Raw genomic sequence first — 18,342 nt, forward strand, 5'->3', positions numbered from 1 at the left:
GTTCATTTAAATTCTTATGGTGTTGTGTGAAGCGTTGAATTGCAGTTTTGTGTTCAAATAGCACACACAACTCCACACAACTTACAATAAAGACTTCAATTAACTTGGAATTCTGAGGCAGCTGCTGAACTTGCGATTTCAAGTTAAACCATGCTGTTGTCATTGCCGTGTATAGCAGAGTAAATTAACTAAATAAGTTATCATGACTTATCACTGATATCACTGTATGGGTAAGAACGTAATGACCATTGGAAATTGCGGGACCCAAGACTCTTCTAGTTAAGAGCTACTGGTATAGAGTGTCAAGGGTGACTGTGAGAGTCTGTGTGAGAAGTGCCCTAGGCTACTGTAAAGGGTGACTGTTTGGCCGATGGGCAATGTCAGCTACAGTATAGCTGTCATCATGAAGGCCAGCCGGTGCCATGGTGACAACTGTTATGGAAACTGGCAGCGGTCCTGATGGAAGGCGTCCAATCCTAATCGCTAGCCAACATTAAAACAGTTAAAAGAGAGCCCGTTTCTTGCTGGTTCATCATGTTCTACAGAATCTACATGACAAAGGGCAGACGTCAAACGCCACAGGTATAAAAGTGGAGGGCAGAGCCGGGAGATGACAGGACATCACATCACCTCACATCAGCGCACCTGAGGACCACACACAAGCATCCAAACATGGGCAAGGTGAGATGCAGTACACACACACACACACACACACACACACACACACACACACACACACACACACACACACACACACACACACACACACACACACACACACACACACACACACACACACACACACACACACACACACACACACACTAAACGAAGTAACTGTCTTTAAAGACAGACACATTGGTAATATTGCATCCATTGGATCCACATAGCTACACATTACAGCACAACTCAGTACAGCACAGCACAATGCATATTCTGAGACCTTGCTGCTCATGGTGGTCTATCAACACAGCCAACACAGTGACATGGCAAGCTCCACTAATGTAGTATATTGAGGTTGAAAGTAGAGTTACATACAGTGTGCTATCTGATCTGGAAGACCCCATGATGTCTTTACTTCAACATATAACCATCTCTGCATGTGTGATGCTATGTTGACCATATTAACTGCATTAATATAATAACAACAATAAGCATCATAATAGTATTATAGTAATATGATATATTATTGTGTGTAGATTGTGTTCCATCTGATGTGAAAGACAATCATGATGTCTTTGAATAGCCTACACCCATCTCTGTGCACCCCTTCACCTCCTCTCTCTCCTCTCCTCCTCCCTTCACCTCCTCTCTGCCTCTCCTCCTCCCTTCACCTCCTCTCTGCCTCTCCTCTTGACCTCCACCCTCTGTCTCCTTTCCTTTCCTCCTCCTCCTTTTCCTGTCCTCTTTTTTCCTTTCCTCTCCTCTCTTTTTTTGAGTTGACATATGGTAGACCATATTAACCCTTCTGTGCTGGTGTGTGTGTGTGTGTGTGTGTGTGTGTGTGTGTGTGTGTGTGTGTGTGTGTGTGTGTGTGTGTGTGTGTGTGTGTGTGTGTGTGTGTGTGTGTGTGTCGTGTTGTGCAGATTGTGTTTTACGAGGAGCGCAACTTCCAGGGCCGCTCCTACGAGTGTGCCAGCGACTGCGCCGAGCTGTCCGCCTACCTGAGCCGCTGCCAGTCCTGCCGCGTGGAGAGCGGCTGCTTCGTCCTCTACGAGCGCCCCAACTTCGCCGGGCAGCAGAGCTTCGTGCGCCGCGGGGAGTACCCCGACTACCAGCGCATGGGCCTCAGCGGAAGCATCCAGTCCTGCAGACTCATCCCCCAGGTAGGCAGGCACACTGTAGTTTAGATACATTGGGCAGTCATGGCCCAATGGTTAGAACGCTGGCCTTAACCTATAGATCAGGGGGTTGCAGGTTCAAATCCCACCCTTGCCAGCATCTTCATCCATGGCTAAAGTGCCCTTGAGCAAGGCACTTGACCCCACATTGCTCTAGGCACTGTAACCAATACCCTGTAAATAACTCTAAATCGCTGAATGCATCAGCTAAGCGCAATGTAATGTAATGTAGACACCCCAGGGGTGAGTTTCTCAAAAGGGAAGTTGTTAGCCTGTTAGCAACTTCGGTAGTTGCCAATGGGAAAATGCATTGAAAGCAACAAAGTAGCTAATGTAGTAAGCAACTTTGGTTTCGAGAAATTCACCCCAGAGGTGTACAAAGTAGAAGTAGACTTGCTGTAGCAACAACACTAGCTTATTGTTTGATTTATTTACCTCCTCCTCTTTTCCTCTCTCCACCGACTCTCTTCTCCTCTCCTCTATCCTCACCCCTTCTATTCTCTCTTGCTCCTCTCCTCACCTCTCCTTTCTCCTCTCTTTCCTCTCCTCCTCTCCTCCTTGTCTATCTTTTCTCCTCCTATCTTGTCATCCTATCTTCCTCTTCTCTTCTCCTCTCCTATCTCCTTTCCTCTTCTCTCCTCTGCTATTCCTCTCTCCACCAACTCTATTCTCCTCTCATCCTCCCTTCTCTCCTCTTCTCCTCCTCTCTACTCACCACTTCAATCCTCTCCTCCTCGCCTCTTTTCTCCTCTCTTCCTCCTCTCTCCTCACCCCTTCAATCCTCTCCTCCTCTCCTTCTTGCCTCTTTTCTCCTCTCTTCCCCTTCTCTCCTCCTCCTCCTCGCTGCAGTACCGCGGGAACTTCCGCATGAGGATGTACGAGCGTGAGAACTTTGCCGGTCAGATGCGCGAGCTGACGGAGGACTGTGAGTCCATCCAGGAGAGATTCCACCTGTCTGACCTGCAGTCCTGCCAGGTGGAGGGACACTGGCTGGCCTGCGAACAGGTACACATACACACACACACACACACACATATGCACACACACCTGACATACACACCTAACACACAGGTACACATACACACACACACACCTGACACACACCTGACATACACACCTAACACACAGGTACACATACACACACACACACCTGACACACACCTAACACACAGGTACACATACACACACACCTGACACACACCTAACACACAGGTACACATACACACACACACCTGACATACACACCTAACAAACAGGTACACATACACACACACATTCACACACCTGACATACACACCTAACACACAGGTACACATACACACACACATTCACACACACACACCTGATACACACACACACACACACACACACACGTACAACTCAGACATGCATGCCCGCATCACACATAGGCCTACACACAGGCACACACACCTCAGACATGCACACTTACACACACACACACCTCTCATGCACACAAACACAGAGGCACAGACGCATACACACATGCACACACACACACACACACTTCTGCGGCCTGGTTCCTGCATCCCTGGTCTAGTGCCTGCATCCCAGAGAGTAATAACTGAGATTCTTTAAGCATATAGAGATATGGCAATGTAATATGTTACTTTGGGCACCTAACATGACCAGGTTCCGGTCTGCCTAAAGGGGTGTGTCATAATACTCCTAGCATTGAATAGAACAGTCCTTAGGTCTGCCTAGGTCTGACTATAGGGGGATTTCCCCCCCAATAACCCGGAAACAATGGGTCATTGGAACCTCTCTCTCTCTACTCTCTCTGGTAATAATGTTTAAAAGTAATAAATAAGGGCAATCTTTTATTCTATTCCTCTCTCTCTTTTCTTCTCTTCCTCTCTCTCTCTTTCCTTTTCTTCCCCTCTCTCTTCTTCTCCTCTCTCTTAGCCCCACTTCCGTGGCCGCGTCTGGTACCTGCGCCCCGGGGAGTACCGCAGCTGGAGAGACATGGGCGTGTCCAACATGCCCCGCCTCTGCTCCGTCAGACGCATCACCGACTCCTGCTAGACCAGCTGAGGGGTCACCCAGGGGTCACCCAGGGGTCACCCAGGGGTCACCCAGGGGTCACCCAGACACGCGTCACACCACACCCCCACACACCCCCCCGGGAGGGGGGCGCATCACCCTGGGAGGGACGGACAGACGCATGTCTTACTGTATGGCAATGACGCATGCATGAGTGTTGTATAGAGTGGCAGTGATGTTGACATGATCTCTGAATAAACTCATTTCAACCTGTGCAAAACTACTGACTACTACACTTTTATTCAGAACGTGGAAGATTTTTAAAATGAACCACATGAAGATGTTTTAAACAACAATTCAACAAAACACTGCCTGGTGAACATTGTAAGTGGCTATACAGTTTCCAAACCTCAACGCTGACCGTGAATGCATACAAATGTTGAATGGAGATATTACATCTAGTTTAACTCCACAACATTAGCAAAATTATCAAGTTGAAGGATCCCATATAGCATAAATCTAGCACAGCATTAGTTCTGGCAGGCCATGGTAGTCAAGAGCTTACAGCTTCTAATTTGTCTAAGGTGCTCTACACTGTAGATCAGCTAATCAAATCTCCTTGCTCCTCAGTGGTCAGTTTCAAATTTGACACCTTTACAATGTTCTCTGATTTGTTCCCACACTCTTGGTTGCTCACTTTTCACAACCTACCATCTCCCTAGCTCCACCTTGTCGTGTGACATGGCATAGTCTTTGTCATGTTGCCTGCTCTGTTCATGGGGGAATTGGTTGCTCTCCTAATCTTAAATTGGGTGGGCATTCCCTATGCTGCTGCTGTATCTTCTTTCCTTGGTGCTCATGGAAAACCAGGGTACTCCTCTGAACAGAGCCATGCCGTCAAACCTAATTCATAATAGCTTTTCAATTCAAGGGCTGTATTCAGAATTTCTTGCCTTGTGTCTCTTGACTGTAATGGCCCTGTGACATGGCTGCACTGGCCATAATGGCATAGGCCTAAGGGCATTTGCCCGGTGGAATATTGATGATTTTTGCCTGGTCCTCCCCTCAATGTAGTGGTATCAGTCCTCATGCCGATACAGCTGACCTCTCCGGGTCAGTGGCTGTTGTGGTCAAATAGCTCATAAAAGACGATTAAATATGTTGTCACTGGCTTCATTGTGTCTTCCAATGCTTTCCAATTGTGGCTTTCAAGTTCAGCCTGATTTTTCGTCTCAGTCCAGCCCTGCCCTGACAAAGCTGTAATTTTAACTGTACACAAATATATTTCTAAATAATACCCCATATAACTGCTGGCCTGGCCAATTGCCATCCATAAGCTCCTGTAAATGTACATTTTCAGGGTATGGTAAGGCCAGGCAAATCAAATTGAAGATCAAATGTATAGTAGCATACGTATGAACGGCCATCCGGGTACTTTGTTCGCCCCCAAAAAGGGGCGTAACGCACATAGCACATGTCACGCCGTTTATACGTTAAGAAGCATAATGGTACGTAAATACAGTTCTCTATAATTACATAAATTACTTAGCCTATAAACTAAACCAAACACTAGGGACAAAATCCAGGGGTTAGACAATGAAACTTAAACACCTGTCATTTTAGAGTGGGAAGTTTCATGGCATATGTGGACCAGCCTGTTGGCCAATCTTCATTAATTGCACATTGCAGCAGTAAAGTGAAGTGTGAATGTTCAATAAGCAGGTTAAGAGCACAGTTTTGCTCAACAATTTGCCATGCACACAACATTATGGGTGACATACCAGAGTTCAAAAAGGAGATTTTTTTGTGCACTTGTAACTGGTGCATCTTTGACTGAGACAGCAAGTCTTTGTGATGTATCAAGAGCCACGATATCCAAGGTAATGTGTTTATACCACCAAGAAGGATGAACTACATCCAACAGGATTATCTGTGGATGCAAAAGGAAGCTGCCTGAATTGTCTAAAATGGATGTGTGGGTGCTAACCCGGACTATATCAAAAAACATAAAAACACAGCTGTCCAAATAACGGTAGAATTAAATGTGCACCTCAACTCTCCTTTCCACCAGAACGGGCCATCGGGAGCTCCACAGGGTCAATATACATGACCGGTCACTCAAACATCCCTTTCAGACAGCTTCCTCTTGCGTCCACAGTTAATCTTGTACTTCATCCTTCTTGGTGGAATGCCTTGGATACCGTGGCTCTTGATACATCACAAAGACTTGCTGTCTCAGTCAAAGATGCACCAGTTCGGCTCGTTGCCTTCATACCCTAACTGAACTGGCCTATACAGTATTTATGTTTGCACCAAATCCTGTAACATTCCATAAAAGATACATGAACTGAACAGAGGCCAATGCTTTAAAGAGGCCGGCACAGACGCCAGCGGTGTAGTCTACTTTTTTAAAATGGGTATACTGTATATTCGAACATTTCTTGAAGTGGGTATATATTTATGCTATTCTATATAATGGATCAATCAATTTTAAGTGGGTATACTGAAGCCCCTAAAATTTAGAAGTGGGTATACTCCGTATACCTGCATTCTACGTAGACTACACCACTGACAGACGTGTGGGGTTATTGTCCCTATTTATTGTTTTTTTTTTTCACAGATCATGTTCTTTTTACTTCAATGAGCCTTACCCAGAAAAGTGCAAGAAAGACAAGAAAGGAAGAGAAAGGTGCAACTGTTTCATGTCCATACATTTGGAACCATATTTGGAACCCAGCCTGGGTCATTTCCCAAAACACTACCAACACAGTGAAATGATCAACACTTAGAGAGTACTGTGGGACCAAATACACTCCAGAATGTGTTCAATTGACTCTCTGAGAATTGAATTAACACTGCATAATTTACTGTGAACTGTCTCTCCCACTCCCACTCCCACATCCCGTCAGCTCTGCTCTCTGACTGTCCAGTCTGAAAAAAAGCACCAAAAAACTCAAATTGAGTCAAGCCTTGAGTTGAGTTAACTTATAAACTTAAGGCAGCAGGGCAACTTACCTTTTTATGTTTAACTAGCTGCACTGTTTTACAGTGTATAGGAACCTTTTCCCAAACTCCAGCAATGTGTTTACACCACCTTTGATACCATATGAGGCCACATAACAGCAGTACCTACAGTATGGTACAGTACTCTAATTATTTAATGTTGTGCATCCAAATGTTTTAAACTTTCTATGACTGTAGTGCAATGCTTTTAATCTTGATGTGTTTTAATCTTTTCTACTCTGATCTTTTATTGATTTATTTTAATGTTTTATTTTTTCTAATACTGCTCCCCCCACCTTGTTTTACACCTTGTTGTTATGTGAAGCACATTGATGTGCACCCGTGTATGAAATGCGCTATAGAAACAAATTTTACTTTGACTTTGACTTAATGAAATCAATGAGATTATTCTGTTTTATCTGTGCTAAAGGTCCAAACAATATATGTTTATCCATACGCGTGCTGAAAGGCGTTCGGAGCCAAGCGGCTCCATTGTGCCAGATTGTGCTGTAGCAGTGTGATGCCAGCTCAGGGCTTTGCATGCACACAAAGGGCTCCAGCGGGTTCGCTGGCCACCGACCAATATGAAGTTCACACTGTAGCTCTGAACTTGGACCCCTGCCATTTCATCTCAGAGGTCACCACCATACCCACGCCATACCAGCTGCTGGACATGCTGTACAGTAAATTAAACTTTTTTTAATAAATGCTAAAACATTGTGAGTGCTATTGTTCTGCTTGTGCTATGTGTATTGCTCTATATGTAGCGTCTTACTGCAGATGGGGTCGCCTATTCACTATTCGCCTATTCACTATTTGCCGACATCATAACAACATTTCTATGACAGCACTGAGAGCCTTAAGTAACAGAATAAGACATAGCCATTACAATTTTGGTGACAGTTAGGTATAACATACAGTAGGCTCTGTGCAAAGGGGTTACAATGAAGTGTGGCCATCATGTGCCCTTCTGTGCTGTGCATTGTGTCAGTTCCACTCTTTTTGGCCAATGAGAAGTCAGTCTACCTGACTAGGATATCTAATGAGAGGGAGAGTAGCTACCTGAGCACCTGTCCAGTGAAACTCCTGTGGCATGCACAGCAGTGCAGGAGGATCCACAACAAATAAATGGTACTGTAAGCAACCCCCCAGAACACACACACACACACATTCACACAGACACACACACACATGCATATTCACCCACCCACCCCCGCCACACACACACATAGACACATACTGCTCTCCTCCACCACCTCTCCCCTACATGTCTGAGGTAACCTAACGATGCTGACCGCCCCCCACCCCCCACCCCCCATTTTAATTATGCTCTACTGATATCATAATAATGTACCAGCTGCCGTTCCTCACCCCGCTGATCAGCTGTGCAGCCTGGAAAAGCTGACAGGCTACTTTTTGGGGTTTCAGATTTGCATATCAATGCAGCCATTTGTATGGCGGATATAAAGAGGCTCGGCGTCCCCTGTGCCTCTCGACGTGTTATACCGTCATCAAAGTACAGTAGTGTCTAGAGTACAGTAGCCAGCCACAATGGGGAAGGTAAGTTGTTTTTGTTTTTTTAAAGATGTTTTTGTGTTTTTGTGCTTTACTTATGATAGGACAGGAAATGAGTGGGGAGAGAGAGACGGGGAAGGACTGGCAAATGACCCAGGCCGGAATCGAACCCGGGTCGGTGGTGATGAAGTAACCTAGTGCCCTACCGTTACGGCACGGTTGGATGGTTTTTTTCATTTTTTTTTCATTTTTGGGGGGCTTTTGTACTTTATTTATGATAGGACAGTGACAGAGGGACAGGAAATTATTGGAGAGGGGAATTATTGGAGGCCGGAATCGAACCTGGGTCGGCGGCGAAGTAAACCTAGTGCCCTACTTTTAGGCAACGGCAGGGCCAAGGCTGTATATCTTGTATAATCTCATGGTTGGTGTGTATGTGATTGTGCTGCAGATTGATACAATTGCCCCATTGGGACAGCAAAAATCAACTGCGTTACCAACTAACTTAGTTATTAGTTACAACGTTGGTCCCCACAGGGCAATTGAATTTGCAGCACAATTGCTTTTGGCACCAAACATAATGGCAACAGGAAGAAGAAAAAAAAAATCAACATTATTATGACCATGATGATACTAACATCATTGTGATTATTATGTTAATAACACAAATTATTATCTTTTTGAGGCCTGAGGTGCTGTCTTCTGTTTTCCTTCTTGCGTATTATGGCTAGAATTTATTGACCACTAAACACCACTTCATCATTTTATATATGTATATATATATATATATATATATAGGGCTTTTTTGGCCTTTATTTGATAGGACAGTTGGAGATGGTGATAGGAAACGAGTGGGAGAGAGAGATGAGGGAGGATCAGCAAATGACCCGGGCCGGCATCGAACCTGGGTCACCAGTGTAGTAACCCAGTGTCATGTGCCATGGCAGTGCCTATTTTTGTTTATTTGTTCCATTCAGCATTTTCGTTCTGTAGGCCTGTTTTTCACATTGACTTGATGCCTGCCTGAGTCAACTGACGACTGCTCTCCTTGCCCCCTTTCCCTCTTGCAGATCACGTTCTACGAGGATAAGAACTTCCAGGGCCGCGCCTTTGAGTGCTCGAGCGACTGCGCCGACCTCCACTCCCGCTTCTCCCGCTGCAACTCCATCCGCGTGGACAGCGGCAACTGGATGGTGTACGAGCGCCCCAACTACGCTGGCTACCAGTACTACATGAAGCAGGGCGAGTACGGAGACTACCAGAGGTGGATGGGCTTCAACGACTGCGTCAGGTCCTGCCGTATCATCCCCGAGGTGAGAGAGACAGGGTATACAGTAGCTGTGGACAAGGTGTTTTTTTATTTAATTTAATTTTATTTTATTTTATTTCTGTTTGGTCTTTTAGACTTTATTAGTGACAGGATCGTAGAGAGAGACAGGAAACATTTTGGGTGACAGGACTGAACAAAAAGGAAAATTCTGAGGGCTTCGGTGTTTGTCTTTGGTTGGTAGTCTGAAAGGTGGTCTTTGGTGAAAAATTGAAAGACTTGAGTTAGAGTATACAAGGCACTCTTGCAAAAAGTTAAAATAGCTTTATTAAAAAGCCTAATCATTATAGAAATGTGTACAAACGCCAACATGTTTCGGCCAAGGTGTGGCCTTCATCAGGGCAGAGTCAATTAAGAGAGAGAGAGACAGGATAGCTGTGGACAAGGTGCTTTGTGTTCCTTAAATCATAGCAGAGAGACACAGGACATTAGTGCCATATCATCCCCTAGGTGAGAGAAGACAGGACAGCTGTGGACAAGGTGGTTTTCTTTTCTTTTTTTTCAATATCTGTTTGGTTCTTTACACTTTATTAGTGACAGGACCATACAGAGAGGCAGGAAATGCTTTGGGGAGAGAGACGGGGAAGGATCTTTGCAGTAAGAGGCTACATAATAATAATAAGTATTTTAGTCAATCTCAAATTAAGGGTCCCCAATTTTGGGGTAGCAAAGTGGTTGAGGCCCTAAGTGCTCTGCTTACTCTGCTTATGCCTAGCAGCGACCCTGCGTGTCTCCCTCCTCACACCGCGCCTGCATCTACAGTATGAGCGTCCTCCAGACTTTGGACCCTGATTGAGCTGTTGTCACAGGATTCATTGTCTCTCTCAATACCTGTTAGAGACAGGTCTTGACTGAAATTTGACTGATTGACTGATTTTTCATGCCAGGCCGGCTCTGACCTTTTAGCTGGGCTCGGCCCTACTGGTGACGCAACGCCTTCGGCTCAGCTTCACACAGTAGGGCCAGGAGCTTTCTCAATCCCGCTACAGCGGGATCTCCACTCACTTTTTCTGAAAACAATCAACTGTGCATTTCCAGCTGTCCTGGGTAGAGGCGTGTTCAAGGCAGTGAAGTGGTTTAAGCAGAGACGTTCTATTGGGCTAAGAAATGTTTGGTTTAAACTTCGGCACAGCCCTCAACCAGTAGCAAGCCGAGGGAGGCGGGTTAACCAGGCCATGGAAGCAAAGTTCTTCCTGTATGGAAACGCTAATCGTTATAGTCCTGGTCAGACCAGAATCGCGGTATGTGATCTGAAGTCTATGAAAATCAGGCAACTGACCTTTACCCCTTCTTGTCATCCTCTCCCTGCAGCTCCAGGGAACCCACCGCGTCCGCATCTACGAGCGTCCCGACTTCGGAGGCCAGATGATGGAGTTCACCGAGGACTGTCCCTCCGTCAGCGAGCGCTTCCAGCACCAGGACGTGCACTCCTGCAGCGTGATGGAGGGCTACTGGCTGTTCTATGAGCATCCCAACTACAGGGGGCGCCAGTTCCTGCTGCGTCCCGGCCAGTATCGCCACTTCCTGGAGTGGGGAGGCATGAGCCCCAGGATTGGATCCTTCAAGCGCCTGTCCTTCTAAAGGGTGCTGCTGGAGATGTCTTTTCTTCTACAAAGTTAAAATTTTCAGTGTCAATTCAACACTTAGAGAGTCAATTTAACACGTTCTAGAGTGCATTTGGACCCAGAGTACTCTCTAAGTGTTAAAGTAACACCTTCTGGATGCTGTCTATCTGTGCTTGAGACGTCTCTTCGTCCTTATAAGGGCATGGTAGACATCTGGGGTGCATTTCTCAACACCATAGTTGCTAACTACATTAGCTGCTTTGTTGTTTTCAATGCAATGTCTCATTGGCAACTACGCAAGTTGCTAACTGGCTGGCAACTACGCTTCCGAGAAACACACCTCCTGTCCTTCGCAGGCTGCTTGAGGCGTCTATCCTCTTGGAGGCTATTTGGTTTGAGACATACTTCCTTCTGATGGTCCCCTCAGAGGTCTGTCCTTCGAAGGGTCCCTCAGACGAATCCTCTGTCCTTCGAAGTTTGCGTCAGACGAATCCTCTATCCTTCGAAGTTTGTGTCAGACGAATCCTCTGTCCTTCGAAGGGCCCTTCAGTGTGACCTGCTGTGGAGGGTGCCATGGAACCAGACCTCTCCTGACACATCACGAGCACCCCTCATACTGCACAATCACATGAAATAAAAATAATGTTTGCATATGAATGGCTTGTGCTTATTAAGGTTCATTGTCAACTCAGGTGTGACGTTTTGGCTCATAGGGATTAGAAGGCTCATGTCATGAATTGTCATAACAACTGACAGGGACTATTGTACAGAACAGTCCACAGCCACATTCAGCTTCATAGCCCACTTTCGATGATGTCATTAATGGTTCTCGAGTCAAATGCCGTGAAGAACGCACGTTATCTCTGAATAGGCCTTAACAGACTGACTGAAATAATTACATGTTATCATATTTCATTGATGAGAAAGGGAGGAATTAGTAAGTACACCCTCGGCTAAGGATCCTTCAAAAGTTAATTAGAGAAGTTCTGAAACAAGAATTAGGGATTTGAAATTCAATCACTCAGGAGTCACTTAAAGTTGCCCTGTCCAGTGGAAAACACACAGTTAAGAATTGTGTTTTGATAGAGAGGCATTGTCTGTGCACCATGCCTCACTGAAAATGTTCCTCTGAAGATCTACAGAATGATCACGAATTATTGATTTGTAGTAGCCCCTTAATGCGCGCCGTACCTCCCGTGGCACGCTGTAATAGTCATTGAAATGTAACTACCACAGCACTACAATACCACAGGCCCTTTAGCAATACACCACGACTTGGTCATTACCATACTGGTAACAACAAATTTATAAAGCCGCGTCTTAAGGGGTTAAGCTCTAAAAGGTTACAAAACCAGCTCTAAAAGGCTTGACGTTCACAAGTGCATGGTTAGGGAAAAAGTCTATAAATGCACACGGCGTTGCTTCTGTCCCATGTGGTGATAGTCTTGCGAAAATTATTCCAAGGGCATAGCACAGATAGCCTTTCAAATCATCTCGAGACTTGGTCTGACCAAGAGCATAACAATTAGCATTTCCCAAACGGCATGGTTGGCCCGCCTCCCTTGGTTTACTACTGGCTGTTTGCTTCCAGAAAAAGTGGGAGGAGTTCCCAATTTTTCTGGAGCTCAAAAACAATATTTGTATTGCTCCTGGCCTGACTAGAAGCAATGCTGAAGGCGTTGCATCACTAGGAGGGCATGGCCTGGCTAGCACAGAGTCGTCAATGAGGTTAAAAAAGTAATCCTAGAGGGTCAGCTGAAGTCACTGAGACATGCCACCCTCCGTTAACAATACTGATGAAAATAAGCAAGAATGGAGTTCATTGGACAATAGCATGGAAGAAACCATTGTGGTCAAATATTGCTGCACCTTTGAGGTTTGCAATAAAGAATTGATATGCTTCACAGAATTACTGATAAAATATTCTGTGGACCAAAACAGAAACCTAAGTTGAATTGTTTGGCGGAACATGCAACCTCCTGTGTGGTCTAAAATTAGAGTAATACACCCTCACCAAAACCACATCCTCACTCCTGAGTATGGTGGTGTGAGCATAAAAACCTGAGGTAGTCTAAACAGTTCAAGTGCAAAAGAGGATGGGTGCTGTCGCAGGACAATGGGTTTCTAAAGGATTCTAAATGGTGTACTAACTTATTCCTCCCACTGTGTAATGCAGTGGTGTAGTCTACGTAGAACGCGGGTATACGGAGTATACCCACTTCTAAACTTCTAGGATTTCAGTATACCCACTTAAAATTGATTTATCCATTGTTTTGAATAGCACAAATATTACAGTATACCCACTTCAAAAAATGCTCAAATATACAGTATACCCACCATAAAAAAGTAGACTACACCACTGTGTAATGTGAAGTAACTTATCCTCGTAAAACAATGCATTTAATGCTCTCGCCACTCATACCCTCTTCATTCACTAGTAGAACAATCCCACAAACAACAATACACATACAGTACTCACCACACAGTGGCTTGCAGTCCACATACACTTACATGTACAAGTGCACAACCTGCCATACAGGAAACTCTCTCTCTCTCTGAGCTGAAAGCTCACATTCGTTCGTCTAAGGGCGCTATAAGAGCATGGACCTCCGCACAACACTTGTGGTGTTCTTCTTCTGTTTTGGATTAAAAGCACACACGCGTGAGTAATACTTTGGTATATGTTTTACTCTGCATCTTACGATGTGTAGGGAATAAATCTAAATATTTTAGAACCTTCATGTATATGAAATGAGTTTAAATTACTTTGTAATGGTTTACAATAACTTACACAACTGTTCAAGAGATTTGCCTAAAATTAAGGCAGTTCAAGGCCACAATCAGATATTGTTTGGAGTGGAAGAAATCAATTGATCACACAACAATTCTTGTGGCCTAATTACTGCCATATGGTGCATAATACTTTTATTCTTATCCTTTGCGTACCTTTGTCATGAATGTGATGAGATTTTTTTAAAAAAATAGATTTTTGGTCTTTTCTTTAAAAAAACTTAATTTTGAATAGGATAGTGAAGCAAGTGAGTGGAGAGAGAGATGGGGTAGGGAAATGACCCAGACCAGATTCAAACATGGGTGCCCCTGTGAAGACACTGAGTGCGTTTTAATATGCGACCTTGCCTCCTCCACTTGCGCTTGTCTCCTCGTCCCGCCTCCTGGCCCCTCCTCCGTGGAGAAAACGATAAAAATTTCCCAGCTGTCAGCCTAGCCACAACAACTTTTGAGGGACTGTTTTTCATGAGAAAAAGACTTTACAATTGAGCGTTTGCAAGATATTGAAATATAATGCTGTTGTCAGTGATGTCATCATGACGAGAAGCAAGTGGAGGAGGCAAGGTCGCATATTGCAACGCACTCCTTCTAATGTTGTTCTCTTCTCTCTGAACAGCTGATGAATGCATTAAGGTCTTTGAAGGAAGCGCCTACACCATTGAGTTTGGTTCGCCTAAACAAGAAGGAGATGTTCTCGAATGGACAAAAAATTCCAAGATAATTTATCACAGGTGGAGAGGACAGCAAGTGAGAGGTGATAGGCATGCAGACGTAGATGGCAACAGCAACCTTTCACTGACAAATCTCACCACTTCAATGTCTGGCTCATACCAGGCTCGACATTGGGATGAAAGAGGAGGCATTCTTGCGTCAACAACAAAGAAACTCTGTGTGGTCCGTAAGTAGCAGAATGATAACACCAGAAAATATGTCCATAATGCTCCATTCTCACATCTTTTTTCACCAAACATTTGCTGATTTTTTACTGATTTACACATTGATTCTGGCAAACTTTTGATCATTTTTGCTGATTTTAATGTCCTTTAGCCAAGGCTCCAGTTCCCAAACTGAGGGTGAAATGTTCCTGGTTGTCAGGTGTGGCAACCCTCCATTGTGAAGCTGAGAACATCCAAAACTTCACTGTCTCCTGGTTTCGCAATAACATAGAGACGATCAGGAACATGAACCCCTTACATCTCAACAACTCTGAGGAGACGGGGCAGTACAAATGCAGACTGACCAATGATGGATATCGTGTTGATAAAGAAGACAGCACAGCTTTCGTTGGGCCATGTCCTGGTAAGCAATCTGTACCCTAAGGGCAAGTTGGTATAACGGATGCCAAATAGCAGAGTTCGGTAGAAGAAAGTTAGTAGGCCTAAACCTCCTTCCCGAAGCCTCATACAGTATCGGTTGCGCTGAGCCATCGGTTGGGGACCTGTAGCTTAGTGGTATCGTACTGTGCCTTCCATGCCAAACTGGAGCGTTTACTGAAAGGTCGCTGGTTCAAGCCCTGAGTTGTGAGCTAGTGCAGTATGATTTTGGCTACATTGGACCGACATGATATAATGTAACACTTCCATTTATCAGACACAATCACTTGCTGCTGTTGGTATTTGAGCATGTCTTTCTTTCTTCCTTTCTGTCTTTTTTTCTTTCTAGAATTTGTACTTGCACAAGTGGTGCGAACAGTCGTTGTCATTGCTGGGCTTCTTATACTGATTCTGACCCTGGCTCTGACCACTTGGCTTCGTCGCCAAGTTCCCACTGAAAATCAGGTAGTATAGAGAGTTTACTGTGTGTGTGTGTGTGTGTGTGTGTGTGTGTGCGTGTGCGTGTGTGTGTGTGTGTATGCGGGCGTGTGAGATTTTTTCCTTTCAGCAGCTATTATCTTTGGGCCAACTGAATTCTATTTTTTTTGTAAATGGATCTTTCAGCCTCCTCAAGACCTGTTCCAAGACCAGCAAAGGAGTCCCTCATCCACATGCCCCGACACTAGGCATACACTGCAGCCAGCCCACTAGCTGTGTGCGTGTGTGTGTGTGTGTGTGGGCGTGTGAGATTTTTTCCTTTTAGCAGCTATTATCTTTGGGCCAACTGTTTTTTTTTTTTTGTAAATGGATCTTTCAGCCTCATCAAGACCTGTTCCAAGACCAGCAAAGGAGTCCCTCATCCACATGCCCCGACACTAGGCATACACTGCAGCCAGCCCACTAGCCCTGTGCCCAGCAGCTGAAGCCCAACACCCCAGTACCAGTCACACAAGCAGGCGGTTCTGGTTCTGGCGAGGTTGGCCCATTGTGTTTTTAGGGGGCAGTGGCACATTTAATGAAAAAAAAAAACAGGTATAATATTCTGTTTTATAGACTGTTTAGTACAAGGGCCACAACAGAGACCAGGAGCAATTCTACAGGGGCCCTGGCCCCCCTTCTAGAACCGCCTAGGCAAGCAGGGCTATAAATTAACACCAGCAAACCGCCCAAATGCTAGTGAAAATTCAGTTTGGCTAGAAAATAAATCACTCTTTGATGTATCTAATATTGGTTCTTTATAACAAAAGGGCTGTTACAATTCTTTCAATAAAAAGAAGTTGGGAAAAAGGTTGTTAGTTCAAGACTCAATATGTTTCATGTTTTTCTTTGCTTTCATGTTGTTCTTGTACAAGGTTACCAGTGGCAAAATTACTAGTGTGTTAGGGCAACAGCTTTAAGATGCTGTATTTTTGAGGTTGTAACAGTTGTATGGTGTAAAATAAACGTGATGACTGCCTGTAAAAGGTGAGGGGGTAGCAGACAGCAGAGTTCAGTAAAAGCCCCTACCTCAGGAAACCACAGACTGTTCAGAGAGCTGAGACAGCAGACAGTCAGACACCACTCATACATGAACCAACACCCTTATGAACTACTAAGCAGAAACTGGAGGTCATATGGGGGACGCCCTTCTTTGTCACTTCATCTTGCTATAAATAATATATATAATTGCCAGCAATGATAGATAGGGATGCCTCAAACTACAGTTCCTCATTGACAAGTATCTCCCACGGAGTGGTTTCCTAACATAGGAAAACGCTGAAATTCTATTCTGACACCAAAAGAACCAGACTCTTCAACTTCGTTACACTTTTTTTCTCCAAAAGCAACTTTAGATTATTTAGGTACAGGGTATTGGTTACACTACTGGCATTTCAGCCATGCATGATGGTGTAGGGAGATCACACACATTACTTCCCATTAGCAGAAGGGAGATTTGAACCCACAACCACCTCTGTAAACATTAGGTCGTATTTTACCTTATACCTTAAGCAGCATTTTAAAAGAATAAGGAACAGCAATTAACTCTTGTTTAGACATTTGATTTTATTATAAAGTATTTTAATTATACTATTGTACAAAAACAAACAAACAAAGAAAAAAAACATTCAGTACATTAATAGATCTTTGCTGAGTTTTGTGTTTAGCTTTGCCATTGAATGCTGATCAGATCAGAGACGTAAAGAAGCACAGAGAGTTATTAAAAGCAGACGAGGGGAATCTTTGACCAAAACAAAATAATTTTTTTCTGGGGTCCATACGAAGAAGCTGGTTCAGGAGTAAACCAGGTTAAATTAAGAGGTAAATCTAATAATCTAATCATCTAATAGAAGAGCCTTGAGTACAAGAAAATGAGGACTCCAGGCTCTTCTATTAGATGATTTACCTCTTAACTTCCTGGTTTACTCCTGAACCAGTTTCTTAGTACCCATCTTGTCTTCCGGATGCTGCACTGTGAAGGTCATGAAAGGATACTATGAGCATTTACACAGATCTCCACACACAGACACACACACACACACACACACACACGGGCCTATGCAAAGAATCTGGTTCATGAATAAACCAGGCTAAGTTAAGAGGTAAATCATCTAATAGAAGAGCCTGGAGTCCTCATGTTCTTGAGAAAACGAGGACTCGGCTCTTCTATTAGATTAAATTAACCTGGTTTACGCCTGAACCAGCTTCTCAGTATAGCGCCCAGGTCACTTCATTTCAACTCCTGTTGAGATTTACACCGGGGACAAGCATACAAAACCTTCATTTTGGAGAAAGGGAGATACCAAGAGCCATTTCCATATAACCAACACCATGTGTTAAGTGTTAAGACACTCCGTCATGTGTAAAGAATAAATCTTGTTTGTAAAAGCACGTGTATGTTTTGTTGATGTGTTTGCGTCGTATTAAACGGTTGTGGGTTCACATGTGTAGAGCAATGGCCATCTAGTAGTGGTCATTCTGCCTCAGTGACAAACACAACATGGAGAACG

The 18,342-nt window shown here is 44.4% G+C and overlaps 1 protein-coding gene across 2 annotated transcripts in view; it reads left to right on the forward strand.

The window, feature by feature from the left end:
* LOC134460272 (gamma-crystallin M2-like) overlaps positions 1-11,268 on the forward strand; it is an 11,782-nt gene extending 514 nt beyond the window's left edge. Inside the window, exons 2-7 of one of the 2 annotated variants that reach the window (XM_063212720.1) lie at positions 546-681; positions 1,587-1,826; positions 2,691-2,846; positions 3,765-3,874; positions 9,415-9,673; positions 10,999-11,268. In XM_063212720.1, the coding sequence (XP_063068790.1) occupies positions 673-681; positions 1,587-1,826; positions 2,691-2,846; positions 3,765-3,874; positions 9,415-9,673; positions 10,999-11,268 (1,044 nt within the window). In that variant the 5' untranslated portion in view covers positions 546-672. Of the gene's footprint in view, positions 1-545; positions 682-1,586; positions 1,827-2,690; positions 2,847-3,764; positions 3,875-8,393; positions 8,406-9,414; positions 9,674-10,998 lie in introns of those variants that run through there. The other variant, XM_063212721.1, reaches the window with a different exon arrangement.
* Positions 11,269-18,342: the final 7,074 nt, after the last annotated feature.

The sequence above is a fragment of the Engraulis encrasicolus genome, chromosome 12 (assembly GCF_034702125.1).
Source record: "Engraulis encrasicolus isolate BLACKSEA-1 chromosome 12, IST_EnEncr_1.0, whole genome shotgun sequence".
NCBI classification, from domain to species: domain Eukaryota; kingdom Metazoa; phylum Chordata; class Actinopteri; order Clupeiformes; family Engraulidae; genus Engraulis; species Engraulis encrasicolus.